This window comes from Piliocolobus tephrosceles, chromosome 3 (assembly GCF_002776525.5).
Source record: "Piliocolobus tephrosceles isolate RC106 chromosome 3, ASM277652v3, whole genome shotgun sequence".
NCBI lineage: Eukaryota > Metazoa > Chordata > Mammalia > Primates > Cercopithecidae > Piliocolobus > Piliocolobus tephrosceles.
Genome location: NC_045436.1, coordinates 102,062,225 through 102,081,419, shown reverse-complemented (window position 1 = coordinate 102,081,419; position 19,195 = coordinate 102,062,225). Strand labels below are relative to the sequence as shown.

Genomic DNA, 19,195 nt, shown 5'->3' with positions numbered 1-19,195 from the left:
GGGGTTTCACGGTGTTAGCCAGGATGGTCTCGATCTCCTGACCTCGTGATCCACCCGTCTTGGCCTCCCAAAGTGCTGGGATTACAGGCTTGAGCCACCGCGCCCGGCCCAAATGTAAAGTTCTTAATACTTAGCTAGTAGAAGATAAGCCTTGAGATGAGTATTGCTGCATTAATAAGATCATCCACCAGTACCATCACTCTTGACTCTTGTTTGCTAACCTTTTATTTTTTGCTTTTCACTTGCAGCAGACCTACTCCAATGAAGTCCATTGTGTTGAAGAGATTCTGAAGGTGAGTTCACTGTTACTCTTTCTCATTGGAAGAAATATTTAAGTAGGTAGGTGTACATCCATTTACGTTCACTTTAAAGAACAGTTACCATTGGCTGGGTGTGGTGACTCATGCCTGTAATCCTAGGACTTTGGGAGGCCAAGGCAGGCAGATTGCTTGAGCTCAGAAGTTTGCGACCAGCCTGGACAACATGGCAAAACCCTGTATCTACTAAAAAAAAAAAAATACAAAAAATTAGCCGGGATTGGTGGCACATGCCTGTAGTGCCAGCTACTCAGGAGGCTGATTCAGGAGAATCAGTTGAACCCTAGAGGTGGAGCTTGCAGTGAACTGAGATTGTGCCACTGCATTCCAGCCTGGGCAACAGAGTGAGACTATGTCTCAGAAAGAAAGAAAGAAAGAGAGAGAGAGAGAGAAAAGAGAAAAGAAAGAGAAAAGAAAGAAAAGTTGCTGTTCCTGAACCCCTTTTAACCATTTCTTCCCCACTCACATCTCCAAAGGCAAAAATAAACCAGAATAGTGACAGAAGTAGTCTTGGAATGTAATTGAATTCTCTACCAGATTTTATTAATTAAATCGAAGTCTACAAACTACAAGGCATTTGGACCAGATTTTTATGGCATCTCTCATAAGATTTTCTGGTTGTCCATAAAGGCCCAGGAGAGTTGCTCACTTCCCAGAGAGGAAACTTCCTGTATTGGTGTGGTGTGGGAGGCACCAGTGGTTAAACAGTGCTTGATTTATACTTCTTGGCGTTCTGTATGTGATACCTAATACCTATGGCCTCATACGTATGGCCTGTTCTTCAGTGAGACCATGAAATTTTAAAGGAATAAAAAGAAAAATAGTGGGAAGTAAATGGTCATCTTTAGACTTACCTCGAAGGGTTAGTTTTTGCTCTTGTGTATTGAAACTATGCCACGAACATTTGTGCTTCCACAAATACGTCATTGAATACATTACCCACTTGTTCAATTTTTCTTGTGCAAGGAGGACAAATTCCTTCTAGAATTTAATTCCAGGGGAAAAATGTTAATTTTCCTCATGAACTGGTGTTCTTTCTTTTTATCAGAGAAGAATTATATATAATGTTTCCCATTTTGCCTTTAATTTCCTGGAAACCCAGAGCTTAATTTTAATGCTCAGGTACAGTAATTATAAAAACTGAGGATTTTGTGTATTTTTTATCCCTCTTCTGTGGCTTTTAATTTGCTTCTAGGTCAATTTTAATTATATTCTTGTCTTTTACTGTAGGGTTTCTGACTTTTTTCTTCTTTTTTTAATTAGTAGGAGAGATGTATATAACAAATGTGACTTTTAATTTGAATCGCTACTGCTCATTTTTTCTCAAAATACATGTTTGCCCAATTTTAGTTTCTTAACTTTTCATTTTAAAGTATTAAGTGATAGTGGTGCTAAAACCAGTAATTAAGTTTATTGGTTATTTCCTCACTTGTGAAATTTTTGACACTAGTAGTATCTAACCAGTTGTTTGGAAAACAACTTGTTTTTGTTTTACAGTCTTTTGTCCTATTTTGTAGTTAGGGTTTTCTGAGAAAGAAACAACCTCTAGAGAAACATGCTTTTTTTTTTTTTGTGAGACAGAGTCTTTCTCTGTCACCCAGGCTGGGCATGATCTCAGCCACTGCAACCTCCGCCTCCTGGGTTCAAGCGATTCTTCTGCCTCAGCCACCCAAGTAGCTGGGGTTACAGGTGTGCGCCACCACGCCCTACTAATTTTTGTATTTTTAGTAGAGACGGTGTTTCACCATGTTGACCAGGCTGGTCTCAATGCCTGACCTCGAGTGATCCACGTGCCTCAGCCCCCCAAAGTGTTGGGATTACAGGTGTGAGCCATCGTGCCTGGCTGAGAAACATACTTTGAACTGCTGACAGTGAGGGATTTTTGTCAACCAGCATGTAAGATTAAATAAGTTACCTTGATTACATTTTTGTGTCATCCTTTTCCTTTTCTATTTCTGAAATTTGTTGGTATGGTAAGTCATAAACATACTAAGGGACTTAATTATAAACTATGGCCTTGGCATTTCCTCTGAAACTGCGCATTATTTGTTCTATCATTATATCAGAAGTAAGTGCAATAGTGCAGGTCTGTTTTCTGCATATGTCAGATGCTTCTCTTAGGTTTTGGTGTGTGTTAATTAATATAAGACATGTCACATCCTTTATTTAGGGATGGTGATACTACAGCATCAGACAAGCATTTTTAATGCAATGAATCCATCCATCCTCCTTCCCTTCTCACCCAACATCACATTAGTGAATTCTTCCTTACCTAGAAATGCTTGTGAGTGAGTGGTTAATACATAAATCATGCCCATTTATGTTTTGGAAATCATAACTTAGGAAAGCAAACAGAAGGATGTCCAGGACTGAACAGGTCATAGACCTTTTCATATTGGAGGCTGCCCCTTCTCTTCTGTGACCTCAGTTAAGTTCTTTGTCCCTGCTGGGCTTTGGTTTCCTCATTGGTAAAATGAAGGCCCTGAGCTAGTGGATGATCTCCAGGGTCCATTCCAGCTCTCACTCTTGATGCTGATCCAGATACTACTTTCCTTTGTGTCCCAGTTCCCGTTCTCGTCTTGCACCAGCAATTTATTAAGATTGCCAGGAATGCACACACAAATCTTTCTGATGGGTGATAGAGACAGTAAATAGTTTCCTAACAGAGAAAATCAATCATAGAAAATAATGTTTGGTTCTCTGGGGTCAGTATTTAAGGGGGAAGTGTTGTAATGAAGGGAAGTGGTAGCCCGTAACTCCAGCAGGCTAATGGAGTAAGAAGATAGCAGATAGACACTGTTAGTTTTCAGGCAATGGTCATGCACTAGGGTCCAGAAGGGCAACATGCCCTTGATGTGTGCATGGAGACACCTCAGATTTTCTACTTACAGGCAAGCCTGGCCTCCACAGCATCTTGGGGGGGATTAATGTAGTACTAGTAGGCATTACCTCAGTGCAGCATTTCCATGATGCTAGTACAATGAGTGGTAGCACTGTTTGTATGTTCATTCGTTTGTTCAACAAATACTTGTTAAGCCTCCACAGCACTAGGATGTTGTAGTGAATAAGACAGAGTGCTTGCTCTCATAGAGGTCAGAGTAGGGAGGAGAAATATATAGTGTCGGGTGTTGATGGTGCTATGAATAATGCAACAGGCCAGTAAACAGAGGGCTAGGCAGAGTTAAGAATTGGTGGAAAAGCCTTGAGGTAGTATCAAGTTGGTATATTAGAGGAGCAATTAGAACTAGACAGTGTCTCCGGAGCAGAATGATCAAGGAGGAGAAGACAGTAGCTGTGGGGCCTGGAGAGCCGGGGCTGATGTAGGTCCCAGTGATTTGTGTCTGTTCGTGTGACAAGTCATTGTTAACATAGGAAGTGAAATCAAGGCCTTGTGAGTCTTTCTGGACAGCCTCTTCTCCTTAATAATGGCCTCAATTCTCTTAAGTCCCTCTAGTAAGCTAGGTATGTAGGGAAGTATATAAATGCTTTCGGACTACCAGGGAACCACTTAGGGTTTGAAAGAATTTATGTACTTTCCAACTGCCTAATTTAATAGCTGGGACAGCCTTAATTAAGCATTGATAGTACAATGGATGTTTAGGAATAATTGAAAAACATAATAAGAGTGATGTTTTCAGATACCTTCTCAATTAATTATTACATGTTTTTGTATTGTAACATTATAATGGTACTGTGCCTTAAAGTATCAAATAAATAAAACAGCAGGAAGCTCTCTTTGGTGCAGTATTGAAATTCTTTTAAAACTGGACTTTTAATTAAAAGTTGTAATGTTTTTAATTAAGTGCCTTCTGTGCACTATTCATTTGAGTACCGTACATAGTACTCTTAGAATACTTTGAAAATAAGTGATTCTAGTTTACCTCTTAGTGAACATTGAGGCTTAAGGTTCAGATGACTTACATGGCTGACATGACTGGTAAGGATTGGAGTTAGGATTGCAATCTGGGTCTTTGGCTGTAGCCATTATTCTTTCCAGTATATTTTAGGAAAGATCTCCTGTTGTGTCCTAAACAAAGCACATGACCAGTCAGTAAATAAGGGCACGATTTCACTTTTAACAAAAATTAAGTAAGCCAGCATCACTTATGTTACTTGTCACTGTGCGAAGTCACTGCTGTCTCTCCTGAGGCTGTGGTAACCCACAGAGCTGCAGTGGGGAAGGGCAAGGGGAGACCTGCACATAGGTTAGAAGTGGAAGTACTTGCTAGAGTGCCATCTCCAGCTGTTGCAAGGATCAAATGGCATTTTTGTGGAGATAGGTTAGCCAGGACTTAGAATGAGGTGTTAGAATACATCATGTGTTATACAGGTGGGGTAATATAGCATGCTGTGGGGTCGCAGATTGCTGGTAGAGTTGCATGTCAATTTTTTATTGTTGTTGAGATGGAGTCTCACCCTGTCACCCAGGCTGGAGTGCAATAGTGCAATCCCAACTCACTGCAACCTCAACCTGCCAGTTTCAAGCCATTCTCCTGCCTCAGCCTCCCAAGTAGCTGGGATTATAGGCATGCACCACCATCATTTTTATTTGTATGTATGTATGTATGTATGTATGTATGTATGTATGTATGTGTTTTGAGATGGAGTTTCGCTCTTGTTTCCCAGGCTGGAGTGCAGTGGCACAATCTCAGCTCACCGCAATCTCAGCCTCCCGAGTAGCTAGGATTACAGACATGCGCCACCGAGCCCAGCTAATTTTGTATTTTTAGTAGATACAAGGTTTTTCCATGTTGGTCAGGCTGGTCTTGAACTCCCGACCTCAGGTGATCCACCTGCCTTGGCCTCCCAAAGCTGGGGTTACAGGTGTGAGCCACTGTGCCCAGCCTCATGTCGAGTATTAAGCCAGTTTGCTGGGCAGGTCTGACACATGTGGGAACTGCCTTCGACTTCCTGGGGTACCTTGACTCAGTCATTTTGGACCTGTTTTTTTTCAATCTGTAAGATGTTGGGGTTGTAGTTAATGATCTCCAGTGCCATTTTGGCCTTTTAGAAAAGTGTGTGTGTGTGCGCGCGCGCGCGCGCGCACATTTGCAATTTGACACATCTTTTTTCTGACATACCTGTTTTCCACAAGTATTTTTAGCGAAGTAAAATTTGTGAATGTGTTTAGAAGAATTCGTGTCAAGATACATATATCAATTGTAAGTTTTAGAAATCTTTCCTTCAACCAGAAAATAGTAAAAATTTAGCTTCTCAATGGAAAATAAAGGTAATTTTAGACTCTTCTCCTTTAAAAAAGTTCTTACTTGCTAATAGTGTGTATCAGGGAAGGGTCAAATCCATTAAAACTCTCCCAAGTGGAACAAGTGACCTGAATTACTTGTTTGCTTAAGTCAAACAGGAAAGTTCTTCTTCCTTTGAACTGAAATAATACCAGGAAATGCAATAAAGAAGCTGAGGGAGAAAGAATGCATTGAGGAGAGAGTGCTTTTCCAGCCCAACCTGTCACCTATAGTCTTCGCAGCTCCACAAGCTCTGGCAGTACCTGTTACATACAGTTTATGTGCTTGATAAATATTCAGGGTGTTAAATTCATTCACGTTCCATACCTTGATTGTCTTCTACAAACTGATGTTTTTTAGTTTTGTATGTTGGAGAGCTTCAACTTTTCAACATAGCCCACTGAAATGGTTTTTTTTTTTTTTTTTAAAGTACATGAAATAACTTTTAAGATTGTACTTTCCATTTACGACCAATCCATTCTACATTAAGTTGAAAATGTTAAGTAGCAATGAATGTTCTATTTTTAATTTACTTTTTCTTCCCTTTCCAAATATCTTTCCAGGAAATGACCCACTCATGGCCTCCTCCTTTGACAGCAATACATACGCCTAGTACAGCTGAGCCATCCAAGTTTCCTTTCCCCACAAAGGTAATTCCTTAAAAGTATGGCAGGCACTGCATCCACCTTAGTGAAAAGCATAAGGCATTGCTGTGACGCATATTGATAAAGTATTACTTGTTCAAATCTTTGGAAATGAGGTTAAAATTATGAATTTAGCTTCTACAGTGCTTCAGAATGCTTTCAAATATTCTCCAACTTAGTAAGAACATCTTGGATTTTCATAAAGCTTTGTAATTTATAAAAAGCATTCAGGACTTTCCAATACATTCTCTCATTTGAGAATCCTTACTTTAGAGATGGGAAAACAGAGGGGCAGGGAAATTGAGTATGTGATTTCTCGTTCAGAATTAGATATACACATATGCACATACATCTTACATGTTTCACACACCCTACATTTTCTTGAGTTTAATGTGATCAGTTACACTAGTGCTGGTTTAATAACAAGCAAATAAACTGCTGACTTGTGTTTCTGTTACAGTATTTATGAACAGTGCGTTAAAACACTGCCATTTTCCTTTTTTTGGCTCATACTTTTGGATAACCTTCAAAATGTAGAAATAGCACCTTCAGATCTGTGTTTTCTTCAATCTGATATGCATGTGCATTGTTTTGTATATATAATACAAAAATAGAGTGGGAGAGCTATTCCTTTCGATGATACTGTTGTGAAAAGAAGTTCTAGGCCGGGTGTGGTGGCTTATGCCCGTATTCCCAGCACTCTGGCAGGCCGAGGTGGGTGGATCATTTGTCCAGGAGTTCAAGACCAGCCTGGGCAATGTGGCAAAACTTTGTCTCTCCAAAAAATACAAAAACTAGCCAGGCATGGTGGCATGTACCTGTAGTTCCAGCTACTTGGGAGACTGAGGTGGAAGAATCACTTGAGCCCAGGAGGTTGAGGCTGCAGTGAGCTGTAATTGAGCCCCTGCACTCCAGTCTGGATGACAGAGTAAGACCCTGTCCCTCTACCACCAAAAAAAAAAAAAAGGTTCTATCTACAAAAACTCAAATTTGCCACTTTATATATTTACTTATTTTCTAATAATTTTTAAAAGGTGACTCATGGGCCGGGCGTGGTGGCTCACGCCTGTAATCCCAGCACTTTGGGAGGCCGAGGCGGGTGGATCACGTGGTCAGGAGATCAAGACCATCCTGGCCAACATGGTGAAACTCCGTCTGTACTAAAAATACAAAAATTAGCCGGGCATGGTGGCGGGCGCCTGTAGTCCCAGCTACTGGGGGTGCTGAGGAAGGAGAATCGCTTGAACCAGGGAGGCAGAGGTTGCAGTGAGCCGAGATTGCACCACTGCACTCCAGCCTGGGTGACAAAGTGAGACTCTGTCTCAAAAAAAAAAAAAAAAAAGTGACTAATTATTGCTTGTTTTATATTAAAGCACTAAGCTCTGTAAAAATATCTTTGCAACAACGAAGGAAACGAAACTCTAGGAAAGAAGAGAAGCAGTGAAAGCTAAAATTAGGTGAATCAATGTTTTCAGCTTATGCATGGAACAAGTTTGCATACATGGATAGCTGCAAGTCGTATAATGAAATAATTACAGAATCTGTAATGGGTGGTGTGGATATTCTCTACGCTGTTTCCATTGTTCTAGATAATTGAAAGTTTCATAAGACTATCCTTTTAATACTAAAAGCTCTACAGTTTTCCGTTTAACTTTATAAGCCTTAATCTTTTAATAATTAGATATTTTTATTTTTCCTTCTAGGACTCTCAACACATCAGTTCTGTAACCCAAAACCAAAGTAAGTACATTTGAAATGCTTATTGGATTGGAGAACAAAGCATAGCTTTTACTGTTTAACATAAAAACGTTAGTAAAAAATGTCCCAACAGAGATGAGGCCTTCTTATGTTGAAAGAATAGTAAAGGAGAACAAATACAAAACTATTCTTTATGTGAAATTTAAAATTGTTGGCCAGGCGTGGTGGCTCATGCCTGTAATCCCAGCACTTTGCGAGGCCAAGGCAGGTGGATCGCTTGAGCCCAGGAGTTCAAGACCAGCCTGGGCAACATGGTGAAACCCTGTCTCTACAAAAATACAAAAATTACCTGGGCTTGGTGTCATGTGCCTGTGGTCCCAGCTACTTGGGAGACTGAGGTGGGAGGATCACTTGAGCCTAGACGGTAGAGGTTGCAGTGAGCCAAGATTGCGCCACTGCGCTCCAGCCTGGGAGACAGAGCAGACCCTGTCTCAAACAAACAAAAACAAAAATAAGATTGTTGCAAAGGGTTAATAAAGATGTTTTAGTGAAATACTAAACAAATATAATATGGTATTACTGACACATAGTAGCTGTACCAAATGTGACTCTCAGAGCTAGGAATCGTATACAACAATAGATTGGAGTGTGTGGTTCTTACATTTTAAAAAGCAAAACTAAGAAATTTTTATAAGGAATATGACATACAGTTTGTCTAGCCCCACTGTATTTGTTTGTCATGTAATTCTTTTTCAGTCCCTTTTCGTGGATTGTAAATACTTGAGAACTCAGAGGGAAATAGAAGAACACTAAGTGGATCCAGCCTTTCTCTTCAGTAGTAATCCCTCAAATCAATAAATTCTTTATGTGCTATTTGTAAGGCAGGTCAAGCTTTACAAAAATGACTAGGATAAGCTGGGTGTGGTGGTGTGTGTCTGTAGTCCCAGCTGCTCGGGAGGCTGAGGCAGGAGGATCGCTTGAACTCAGGAGTTTGAGACCACCTTGGGCAGTACAGTAAGACCCTATCTCATGTAATTTAATAGAAAAGTAAATAAAATTGACTAGAGTATTTGTAATCATTTAGTTCATCAAAATATGATTAAGGAGTCCAGGCCTAGTGGTGTGGTTGCAGTGAGCTGAGATTGCACCCCTGCACTTTGGCCTGGCCAGCAGAGTGAGACTCCATCTCAGAAAGAAAAAGAAAAGGGGGAGATGGGGAATAAGACACTTTCATAGGTGGTGATAACATGCATCAGGATGTGGTAATTGCCAAAGTTGTGAAGTATTAGTCTTCAAATGATGGGGAGACCAAAAGTAGGGTGTAGAGGTATATATGCATGTTAGGAGAGGAGAGCTTATAGACATGATTTTTCCTTCAAATTTGCGCACCTCATTCTTTTCCCTCACTTAATTTTTTTTATGCTATTGTTTGAATTGCAAGGATATGAGGAGAGGGGCAAAAATGTTAGAAAAGCAAGAAATATAATATCCTTTCTCTAGAACAGAGGTGAGGAAACTACAGCCTGAGGGTTAAATCTGCCCTGCAGCTAATTTTTGTAAATAAAGTTTTATTGGGACATAGCTACACCCATTTCATCTATTACTCTATAAATTATAGCACAAAAAACCTAAAATATTTATTGTCTGGCCGCTGTAGATAAAATTTGCTGTTCCCTGCTCTAGAGATACTGAATAAGATCTTGCAAAGAAATCATGACTCAATTTTCCCCAAAATGCAGATAAATAAACCTGACCATATTGCTACAGTATTGTATGAGTAGCTAGGTAAAATTAACTGAAATGGATGACTCCTTGGGAAGATCGGGAAATTTCTTTTCTCAACATCTCGGCACCTAGCCCAGACTAGTGGAGTGTGCACCGGTCTGAAGGCAGAACACCAGCTCAGCTGTGTTTGGGGTTGCTATGCACCACTCCACCCCCACCTTCGGCCTGCTTGGGCCGCTGGTCATGCAGGTGGTATGTCTTCCACGGGGTTGCTTGTGGTTTGTTTTCTTGCTAACTCATGGTTTAGAACGTTTAGTCCATTAAACCATTTGATTTCCCCTTTTAGCAAAACATAGTTGAAGATGAACTGGTAAGCACTTTCTTGGCCAGGGATGGATCATCCTCTTGCCCTGTGCAGTACTGTAGGCCAATTCCTTGTTACTCTGATGAGAAGTTGTCCAACATTGGTGGGTCTCCTGGAGGTCCTGGCTCACCAGCTGTTTACCCCCACATCTTTTGTGTTGCTGTCACTTTCTTCTGCTATTCCGGGAGCCTTATTTAACTTTGTGAGAATGTGACCTGAAAAAGAGGGATCTAGTTTGTTGCATGTTAGATGAAGAGGATGGTGGGGAATGGATGGATATAGCTTTCAGTGAAGAGAAGACACAAATTTCTTAAAGTATGCTCAGCAAGTCAACTCTGATTTCTTCAACACTGATCTTACGGTAGTGGTACATAGGTTTTAGAGTCTCTGGAGAGTGGATGTGGGGGGATTTTACTTGGATGCCCTAGTGTTACATGTCCACAATTGCAAAACGTAACCAGACCCTGTGGAATTTAGAACCCAGTCACGATGATGGTGTGGAGTCCCTGTGAATGGTCTGAAGAGGAGGGGCCTCTGCCCCTCTCGTTTGGAATCTTGGTCCTAGGTTTCTAGACAGAGGGGTGGCCATTTGAAAATATCATATAAGAGCTGCTGCCACCATGAGGGTAAAGCGACTAATTGCAAATATGCAAGGGTCTCCACATGACATTTGTGGGAAATGTCATTCAGCCCTGCCTAAAAGGTACCCATGTTTCTTTTTCACTTCCAATTCTGTTTCAGGTCCCTATTACCTCATGTCTAGACAAATGCAGCTGCCTCCACACGTAACATTTCCTGCTCCCTTCTAAGTTATGCCAGGTAGCACTACCAGAATAATCCTTCTGAGGAATCACTGTGTCATGTTCCTGTTTAGATCATTGATGTGTCTCATAGCCCAGCAAATACAGTCATAACTTCCCATCCTGGCCTTCAGAGCCCTCTGAAATCTGCTTCCGAATGTTTCAGTGCTGTCCAGCACAGATTCTGCACCTCAGCTCTGCCCTTTCCAAACTCAGACCCTCTTCTTCGTGTTTGCTCCCGCCTTCCTCTCTCTTTTGCCAGCATCACTCTGCCAGAATCTTGGCTGTCCTTTGTGACACAATTCAGTTTGTTCTTCCTTTAATTTGCCTTCTTTGGTATTACCAAGAGAACAACCATCCTGTGGATTCCCAGGGCATTTAGTTTTTGTAATTGACTTGTGTACTTAATCTCACACTGCCTTGGATTACAGATATTTATGGACCCGTTTCATGTCCCTCAGTCAACTGTGAGCTCTTTCAGGACAGGGCCAAATGCCTTAAACATGTTGGTATCTATGAGGCAGTCTATAAAGAGCTGCTGAATGAATGACTTGCAGGTGGGGAGTTGAATAATGAAGGGACAAGTGGGATGGAGAGCACCTAGGACAGGGTTGTCGAAAGAGAGTGATAACAGATCACTGATACCTGTGTAAAGTCACATGGGGGCCAGGGCACTGGGAGCACAGCCCTGCCGGAGTGCTTCCATGTGGGCCTCCACCCCTGTCAAGGACAGGGAGGTCTTCCCACACATAGGAAAGTTCCTGTCATCATAGGTAGTGTGTGCTGCAAGCAATGCTTTTCAAGGTATTTTTGGCCTATTGAAAGCTTTTGGATTCTGAACAAGCCTTCTCTCTAGAAGTAACATAAATGTCATCTTATAATGGTAAGATTGTACCAAGTGCGGTGAGTTTAGGTAAAAAGTGGGGCTGGACATAAAAGAACTTACAACTAACGATCTCGTAAATGTGTCATTGTGCTGCTCTGATAATGTTTCTCTCCCCCACAGAACAATATGATACATCTTCAAAAACCCACCCAAATTCTCAGCAAGGAACGTCATCGTAAGTAAAATGCTTTTTGTGTATTAAAAATGTATAGTATGAAATTGTAATGTCTCATGTAAATGCATTACTTAGATTTTTCTTTTCTGCTTTTATATAATGACATTAATAAGATACTGCTGCACTGTAAAGGGAAGAAAGGCCCACATTAATTTTTTTTGCTTATTTGTTTGAGATGAGGTCTTAACTCTGTTGCCCAGGTGAGAGTGCAGTGGCGCGATCTCGGCTCACTGCAGTCTCCGCCTCCCGGGCTCAAGCGATTCTCATGCATCAGCTTCCTGAGTAGTTGGGACTACAGGTGCCCACCACCATGCCCGACTAATCTTTGTATTTTTAGTAGAGAGAGGGTTTCACCATGTTGGCCAGACTGGTCTGGAACTCCTGACCTCAAGTGATCCGCCTCCCTCAACCTCCCAAAGTGTTGGGATTATAGGCGTGAGCCACTGTTCCTGGCCTAATATTTGGATTAAGTTCCCCTGTTGAGGGTCTATGTACCATTGGAGAGTTTGCTAAAGGGTCTTCTTGAGGGGAAAAAAGGTTTTTCAGCCATTACTTACATATTAACTGTGGAAATAGAAGGCCTTGGCTCTTAAGATGTCAGTCTTAAATAGCTTTAGCTGTTGGAAACAAGTTTTGGGGGATGTGCACAATTGAAGATTTTACACCCTTTTTTGGCCTAATTTACTAATAAAGAGCTAATCTTATTGCCCAGCTGTTCTTTATTAAGGCCAGTAAGTCCAGATATCTTTTGGGTTTTTGGAACATTTTAGACTGCATATTAAAAATTTTTTAACTGGCATTTTGACCCAATTTGTCATTTCTTGATGGTGTTGAACTGTTACTTCTTTACTTTCATATGACAAGAAGTGGTCATAGGAACTAAGTGAGGAGGTCTTCCTTCAGTGTCTGATCTGTCACTAACTCTGTGTTGCTGGTCTCAGGATTTGAGGTGGCCCAGGAGTTTAAGCTCCAGCTTTCCTTTAGTTTTAGGCACAATATTTGTTCCATGTATTTTGGAAGGTGGGGATTGCGATGGGTTATTTAAAAAACTATATATTGAGCTGGAGAGGTTATTTTATCTCCTTGCCATGACTAAATGTGGGTCTGGGTTAAGTGTTTCCCAAGTGCCAATTCCTTAGTGTACTTTGTTTTCATTTCACCATGGCTGAATGAGGGAGGGGAAAAGGAACAAGAAGACGGGGTGTTTTTTTGGTCTGAAAGATGGGTTTTGTGCATGTGGTAAGAATGTATTTTATTTGTGGTTCTGGTAGATGATGAGTTTTTTGTTGTTTTTAATGCCTTTTGCTGGGAGAGTAAAATGTTATCTTTTATTAGTTATTCCCTTTTTTTTTTTTTTTTTTTTAGGCAGGGTTTTGCTCTGTCACCCCGGGCGGAGTACAGAGGACTACAGACTACAGGGACACACCCAGCTTTTTTTTTTTTTTAAGAGGTGGGATCTCCCTGTGTTGCCCAGGCTGGTCTCCAACTCCTGGGCTAAAGCAGTCCTAGTGCTGAGATTACAGATGTCAGCTTCCACACTTAGCCTCTTTCTATCTTTTTCTTTTTCTTTTTCTTTTTGGAGACAAGGTTGCTTTGTTGCCTGGGTTGGAGTGCAGTGGCTCTTCACAAGCCCAAATAGCACGCTGTAGCCTCAAACTTCTGGGCTCAAGTAATTCTTCTGCCTCAGCCTCCTGAGTAGCTAGGACTATAGGCACAGGCTACTGTGATGCCCAGCTCCTCTTCCCTTTTCTTTCACCTTTTCTTTTTTTTTTTTATTTTTTACTTATTTATGTTTTAACATATTTTTAGAGACAGGGTCTCACTATGTTGCCCAGGCTTGTCTTAAAACTGCTGGACTCAAGTGATCCTCCTGCCGCAGCTTCCTGAGTAGCTGGATTACCAATACACACCACCACAGTCCCTTTGTCTTTTTGGAAATTTTACTGTCTGCTAAATTCTAAGACTCTAGACTCACTGACATGGATTACATTTCAGGAAGGAGAACGTTTGTTAAACCAGTTGATGGCTGGTAAGGAGTAGAATCTGCAGATCAGGGACCACAACTGTAAGAATTCTGTAGAAGCTCTGTAACCCTCTGTAGGGTTTTACACCGGGTATTTCTTTGTGATGGTTGGTTGTCAAGCCCTGTAGACCATAAAAGGCCCTGACCATTGTCTTTGGGGCAGCCAGGAAGGGACGTATCCCAGTAGACCCAGGGATAGCCTGGGTATCCCAATTGACTGTAAGCATAGATTGGGGTTGCTCTTCCAGGAGTAGAATGGGTGGAGCAATTGCACCAAAGTGGGGAAGGGACCACGTCTCTGGCCTGTGGATAGAGGAAGAAAGGCAGCTGGGTCTGCCTGAGAGGTAGCCTCAGACTGAGCGGGCAAAAGTCACACCCTACCACTCCAATTTCCATCAGCTTTCAGACTTTCAGAGACAGACCATTCCTGTGATGAAGCTGCTCAGTGAAATGAGTGGTTTTCTTGATAGCAGTGTTAAACCACTCAAATCAGAAGTGCCTGAAAGTTGCTAACAAGTATATCTTGTGACACGTTGTGTTTGCTTTATAAAAACTATTAATTTACTACATATAAAATTATCTAGGAAAGAATATTTGTGGTGATCCTAATAGATTTATAGAAGGGGTAGAAGTAGGACCTAGTGGAAGGGAGGAGAGGCAAGAGTAACATGGAAGAGAAGTGATACTGAGGCCGAGTAGATAATGAGGGTTGTGTGGACTTGGTGATTATGTGGGGGATGGACGTGGTGGTATTGATAAATGCCAAAATGAAATGTACCCTTGGGAAAAAGGAATGGCTTTTATGAACTCACTTTTAATGGAGATTAGAAGAAAGTGGTGTCCCAATTAATTTGCAAATTGCAGTCATTATTTCAGATTTTGTATGGCAAATCTCTTAGTGTTCGCAGGTTGATTTGATCTATTGTCAGCATTAGGGTTCTATGACATGCAGTTAAACTATTGGAGTGGCACATAGAGTGGTAGGGAGATATTCGATATTCTAATGCATTTTGAATGTCAGAAAAAAATTATTAATTACAGGGTCATTTATACTTTGATTTAAAAAATCAATCTAGGTCTTAATGCTTTTTCTTTCAGAGTTATGAGGACTTGGGAATCCTTAGACAAGTGGAATAGGACATATAAGAGGATAAAAAGAGAGGCCTAGTAGCAAAGGATAAGCTTGCGAGTGGTCTGTATTAACTCAGATATGGGTAGGGGGTAGCAACGTGATAGAAGGATGTAGGTGTGAAATTAAATGTAATGGTTTAGCATATATTTCTCACTGTAGTTTAAGCTGTAGTTATTTCTCAAATAATGGATTCCTTCTGTAACGTTCTGTAGGTAATTGATTAGCTAGGATGTTAGTGCAATTTGCCCCTAAGTTTAAGAGAGGGTGTATTTGTTTAAGGGCTCTTGGTTTTGGAATCCTCTTCCTTTCCAAGGCTTAGATCTGTGAAGTGCTGAGGACAAAGTACAAAGTATTTATTTACAGTAATTGTGACCTTCATATAATTGTGGACAATTCTCTTTCCGTGCAGCCAGATTTAGTTTACCGGTGTCTGCATTTGTCAACCTCTGAAAGAGGACAAACGTGTTAATATTTTAGAAACTAATAAGCAATTTATTTGGATATTCTAGCTAACTTGTTTCTTCCCCTACCCCCAAATTGCCAAGTCCTTACAAAAAGGTACCCTCCATTATTTTTCTTGTTTTTGGCCTCTGAAATCAACACTAAAAGTAAGAGACAGAAATTAGTCATTATAGCACTTTGAAATATTAATTACTTATGTGGAAAGTTTCTTTTGAAGTGAGGCAAATATCTGAATGTGAAGGCTGAGATTGGGATTGTCCCTCGAGTTGGATGAGAAAGACTGGTGCCAAGTTAATAAAGGCTGGGATGAGTCTGATACCTTTTCAAATGAGCCTGAGTTTTCAGCTTTTACTCAAAACATTGTTGGCTTTTAAATATTTTGGTGAATAAGGAAGACTCCTTCTATCTGTTTATCGTAATATATAATTGTCACATCAGGACATAAGTAGTGTCAGCTGAAATGTACTAGAATTAAGTCTGAAGACATGCTTTACTTGTAGAATATTTAAATCATGCTTAGCCTAAGGAAATTAAATTTTTCCTCTTGTTTTCAAATGTTAGCTTACACTGTTTGAACCTGGATATTGAAATGGCAGGTCTAACTGAAAGTACAATTTGGTGATAAATATTATGGAAGTAGTAGAAATCTGCCCCACATGTAAAGCTTAGAACTTGACATTGAAGTAATATCTACATCTCTTATTCACAGTTAGTTCTTCCACTTCTCAAAAACAGGGAACAAACATTTGTGCTGGTTATTTGTACATTTGTAGATCTGCATTAAGCCTTCAGCATTGTAGAACATTTATTAATGAAAATTTTTTTTTCATTAAGTGTTCATCTCACTTTTTCTTTTCCTTTTTTGAGACAGGGTCTCATTCTGTCACCCAGGCTGGTGTGCAGTGGGGTGACCTTGGCTCATTGCAACCTCCGCCTTCTGGGGTCAAGCGATCCTCCTACCTTAGCCTCTTGAGTAGCTGGTACTACAGGCACACACCACCGTACCTGGCTAGTTTTCGTATTTTTAGTAGAGACGGGGTTTTGCCATTTGGCCTAGGCTTGTCTTGAACTCCTGGGCTCCGTCCACCTTAGCCTCCCAAAGTGCTTGGATTACAGGAGTGAGCCACCGTGCCCGGCCCCACATGCTTTGTGCTTGGTGCTGCTTTAGGTACTTGGAGAAACTGTGGTCAATAAGACGAAATCCTTGTCTTCCACATTTTGTAACAAACTGTAGATGGCATATAACACAGAACAAGGGATGTGACAGTGACAGGATTGAGATGAGTTCTTTGGATAGTAGTTATACTTCAGGGAAAAGAGGGGTCCAGAGAGGGTGACATTTGATAAGAGAAAGGCAGAGACTATTTGGCACCTTGAAAGGGGCTTAACAGATTACGCTGTAGGCTTTGAAAGCTTTTGAAAACCTTAGGGAGTCATTTTTTTTTTTTAAGTGATTACTTTGAAAAAGTTCATTTGCATATATAAAACCTGGTTTTTGGGGAGCCCTTAAGGGTCCCTTTAAGTGTCATTTTACATTATAACTGCTAATTTACTACAACAGGTGACCCTAGGCTAATTTAAACTAGATTGAAAGGTTGAATAAAATATATTTTAATTCACTAGGAATCTTAGCCTTAAGGGTAGTTTGTGTATTTTACCCTTTCTGTGGGATGCTGGGCTATTAAACCAACAAGGCGTGGTCCACTTGCACAAGCATATTCACTTTCCTGCCTCCTTCGCCCCCCAGAAAAGGCCTCCAAGAACCTCCAAAACCTACCCCCTACCACAGCTCCTCCCCGACGCACACGTCCACTTTCCATTCTGGCAGCCTTGGTCTCCCTGCTTGTTTTGGTGTTCTGATGACTCCACAAGATTTGCGTTGTGCTGTCTCCCTCCTTTCAGCTCTGACCCTGGGTGGCCTTTATCAGTAGTTTTCCCTAACTACCCTGTATAAAAGAGTGACCTCTAGCCATCTTTTCTCTTTCATCCTTTTCCCTCCACAGGCTTGTTACCCATTGAGAAATGGTGTATTTTAGTTGTCTTCCTCCTCTAGACTAGCGGGGACATTTTTTGGTTCAGAGTTTTAACCATAGGGTCTAGAGCAGTGCCTGGCACGTAGTAAGTGCTCAGAATAAATGCAGAAGGAAAGATATTACACGATAAACTTGATTGAATACCTATGCACAGTATTTAATAGACATGATTTAAAGTAATATTCTAGATTTTTTTTCTAGTTGAAAGTATATAATTCTTGTACCTTGTCATACTGATTTAATCTTACTGATTTAACTTCAGATTTTCCCTCATTTATACTCTTGTGATTTTTCTCATTTCCTTATTTGACATCAGATAATCTTCACTTCATCCATGGAGTTTAAATAATCTTTTATGACTCCAGCAACCATTTTTATCATATCAAACATTAACCTCTTTCACTAGAGTTAATCATGTAGAGTCAGTTTCCCCTCTATCTTGTTATCCCATAATTCCTGTGGAAAGTTTCTCCGTGAACTTGAATTCTGCCTTCTAACTGTTGTCACCATTTGGAGAGTTCCTGTTATATGTTGTGTCACAACTGCCGGACATCTGCCTTTTCACTTTTTCATCTATTCTTTGTCTAGCCTGCTTCGTAATTTGTAACCTCCCATCGTCTCTTAGAACGCATGGGCAGTCCTTATTTCTGCCATACATCAAAAAAGGAATCAGAACCTGATTGCTTTGAAAATGCCAGGATTCTAGGGCCAGGCACGGTGGCTCACACCTGTAATCCCAACACTTTGGGAGACTAAGACGAGAGGACTGCTTGAGCCTGGGAGTTTGAGACCAGCCTGTGCATATAGTAAGACCTCGTCTCTACAAAAAAATTCTTAAAAAAATTGCCGAGCATGGTGGGACAAACCTGTAGTCCCAGCTACTCAGGAGGCTTCAGTGGGAGGGTCACTTGAACCTGGACGGCGCATAGGTTGCAGTGAGCCATAATGGTACCACTGCACTCCAGCATGGGCGACAGAGTGAGACTTTGTCTCAAATTAAAAAAAAAAAAAAAAAAAAAAAAAAATTCTGGGATTCTGGCTGTGCTCTGGAGCCCAGCCTCTTTCTCCTGCCTTGTGTGCCATTGCCCATCCTATCCCCGGATCAGTTTTAGATCTGTGAGATTCTGTAAGTTTACACATTCTCACATACTTGTTAGTGGTTCCTGAAAAGTGTTACTTTTCTTATTATTTTTAGCACACCTGATGCCATGGTTGTGATTTACTGATTTTGAATAACTGCTATGAGCTTGACTTCACTTGCTCTTTCTCAAAATGATCATAAGAAATGTTAAGCCAAGAAATAAGGCTATGTAAATACTTTTTGGATCTGAATTGAGATGTTGCAAAATATTGGCAGTGAAAGCTTCGGGCAAGCCCAGTACTAAGAAATTGAAAAGAAATGGTGACTTTGTGTCTTCACACAGTAGCAGTTGGGTTGACTCACTGCAGCATGCCTGCCAGAACCTGTATGTGGCTCTTTAAGCTTTGCTAGAACAGCTGCCTGAAAAATGCATTTGTACAAAGGGTTTTGAGAATTGTTACCTGTAAGCAAAAAGTTTACCTAACCAAATATAAAATGCGATTAAATCTACATGTAGTTTAAAGAGTTGCTTTACCTGAGCAATTTGGCTTCTTTTGAACACTATCAAAGTAGATAATACGATTTTGTATGTTTTGAAATAACTTCCTTGAC

At 40.7% G+C, this 19,195-nt stretch overlaps 1 protein-coding gene across 5 annotated transcripts in view; it reads left to right on the top strand.

Annotated features, from left to right (window-relative positions):
- Window positions 1-19,195, top strand: part of AFF1 (AF4/FMR2 family member 1) — a 203,713-nt gene that overhangs the window by 150,157 nt on the left and 34,361 nt on the right. For 4 of the 5 annotated variants that reach the window (XM_023198097.2, XM_023198098.3, XM_023198099.3 and 1 more), the window contains 4 exons: window positions 249-293; window positions 6,124-6,210; window positions 7,908-7,944; window positions 11,798-11,852. In XM_023198097.2, the coding sequence (XP_023053865.2) occupies window positions 249-293; window positions 6,124-6,210; window positions 7,908-7,944; window positions 11,798-11,852 (224 nt within the window). The remainder of the gene's footprint in view (window positions 1-248; window positions 294-6,123; window positions 6,211-7,907; window positions 7,945-11,797; window positions 11,853-19,195) is intronic. The other variant, XM_023198100.2, reaches the window with a different exon arrangement.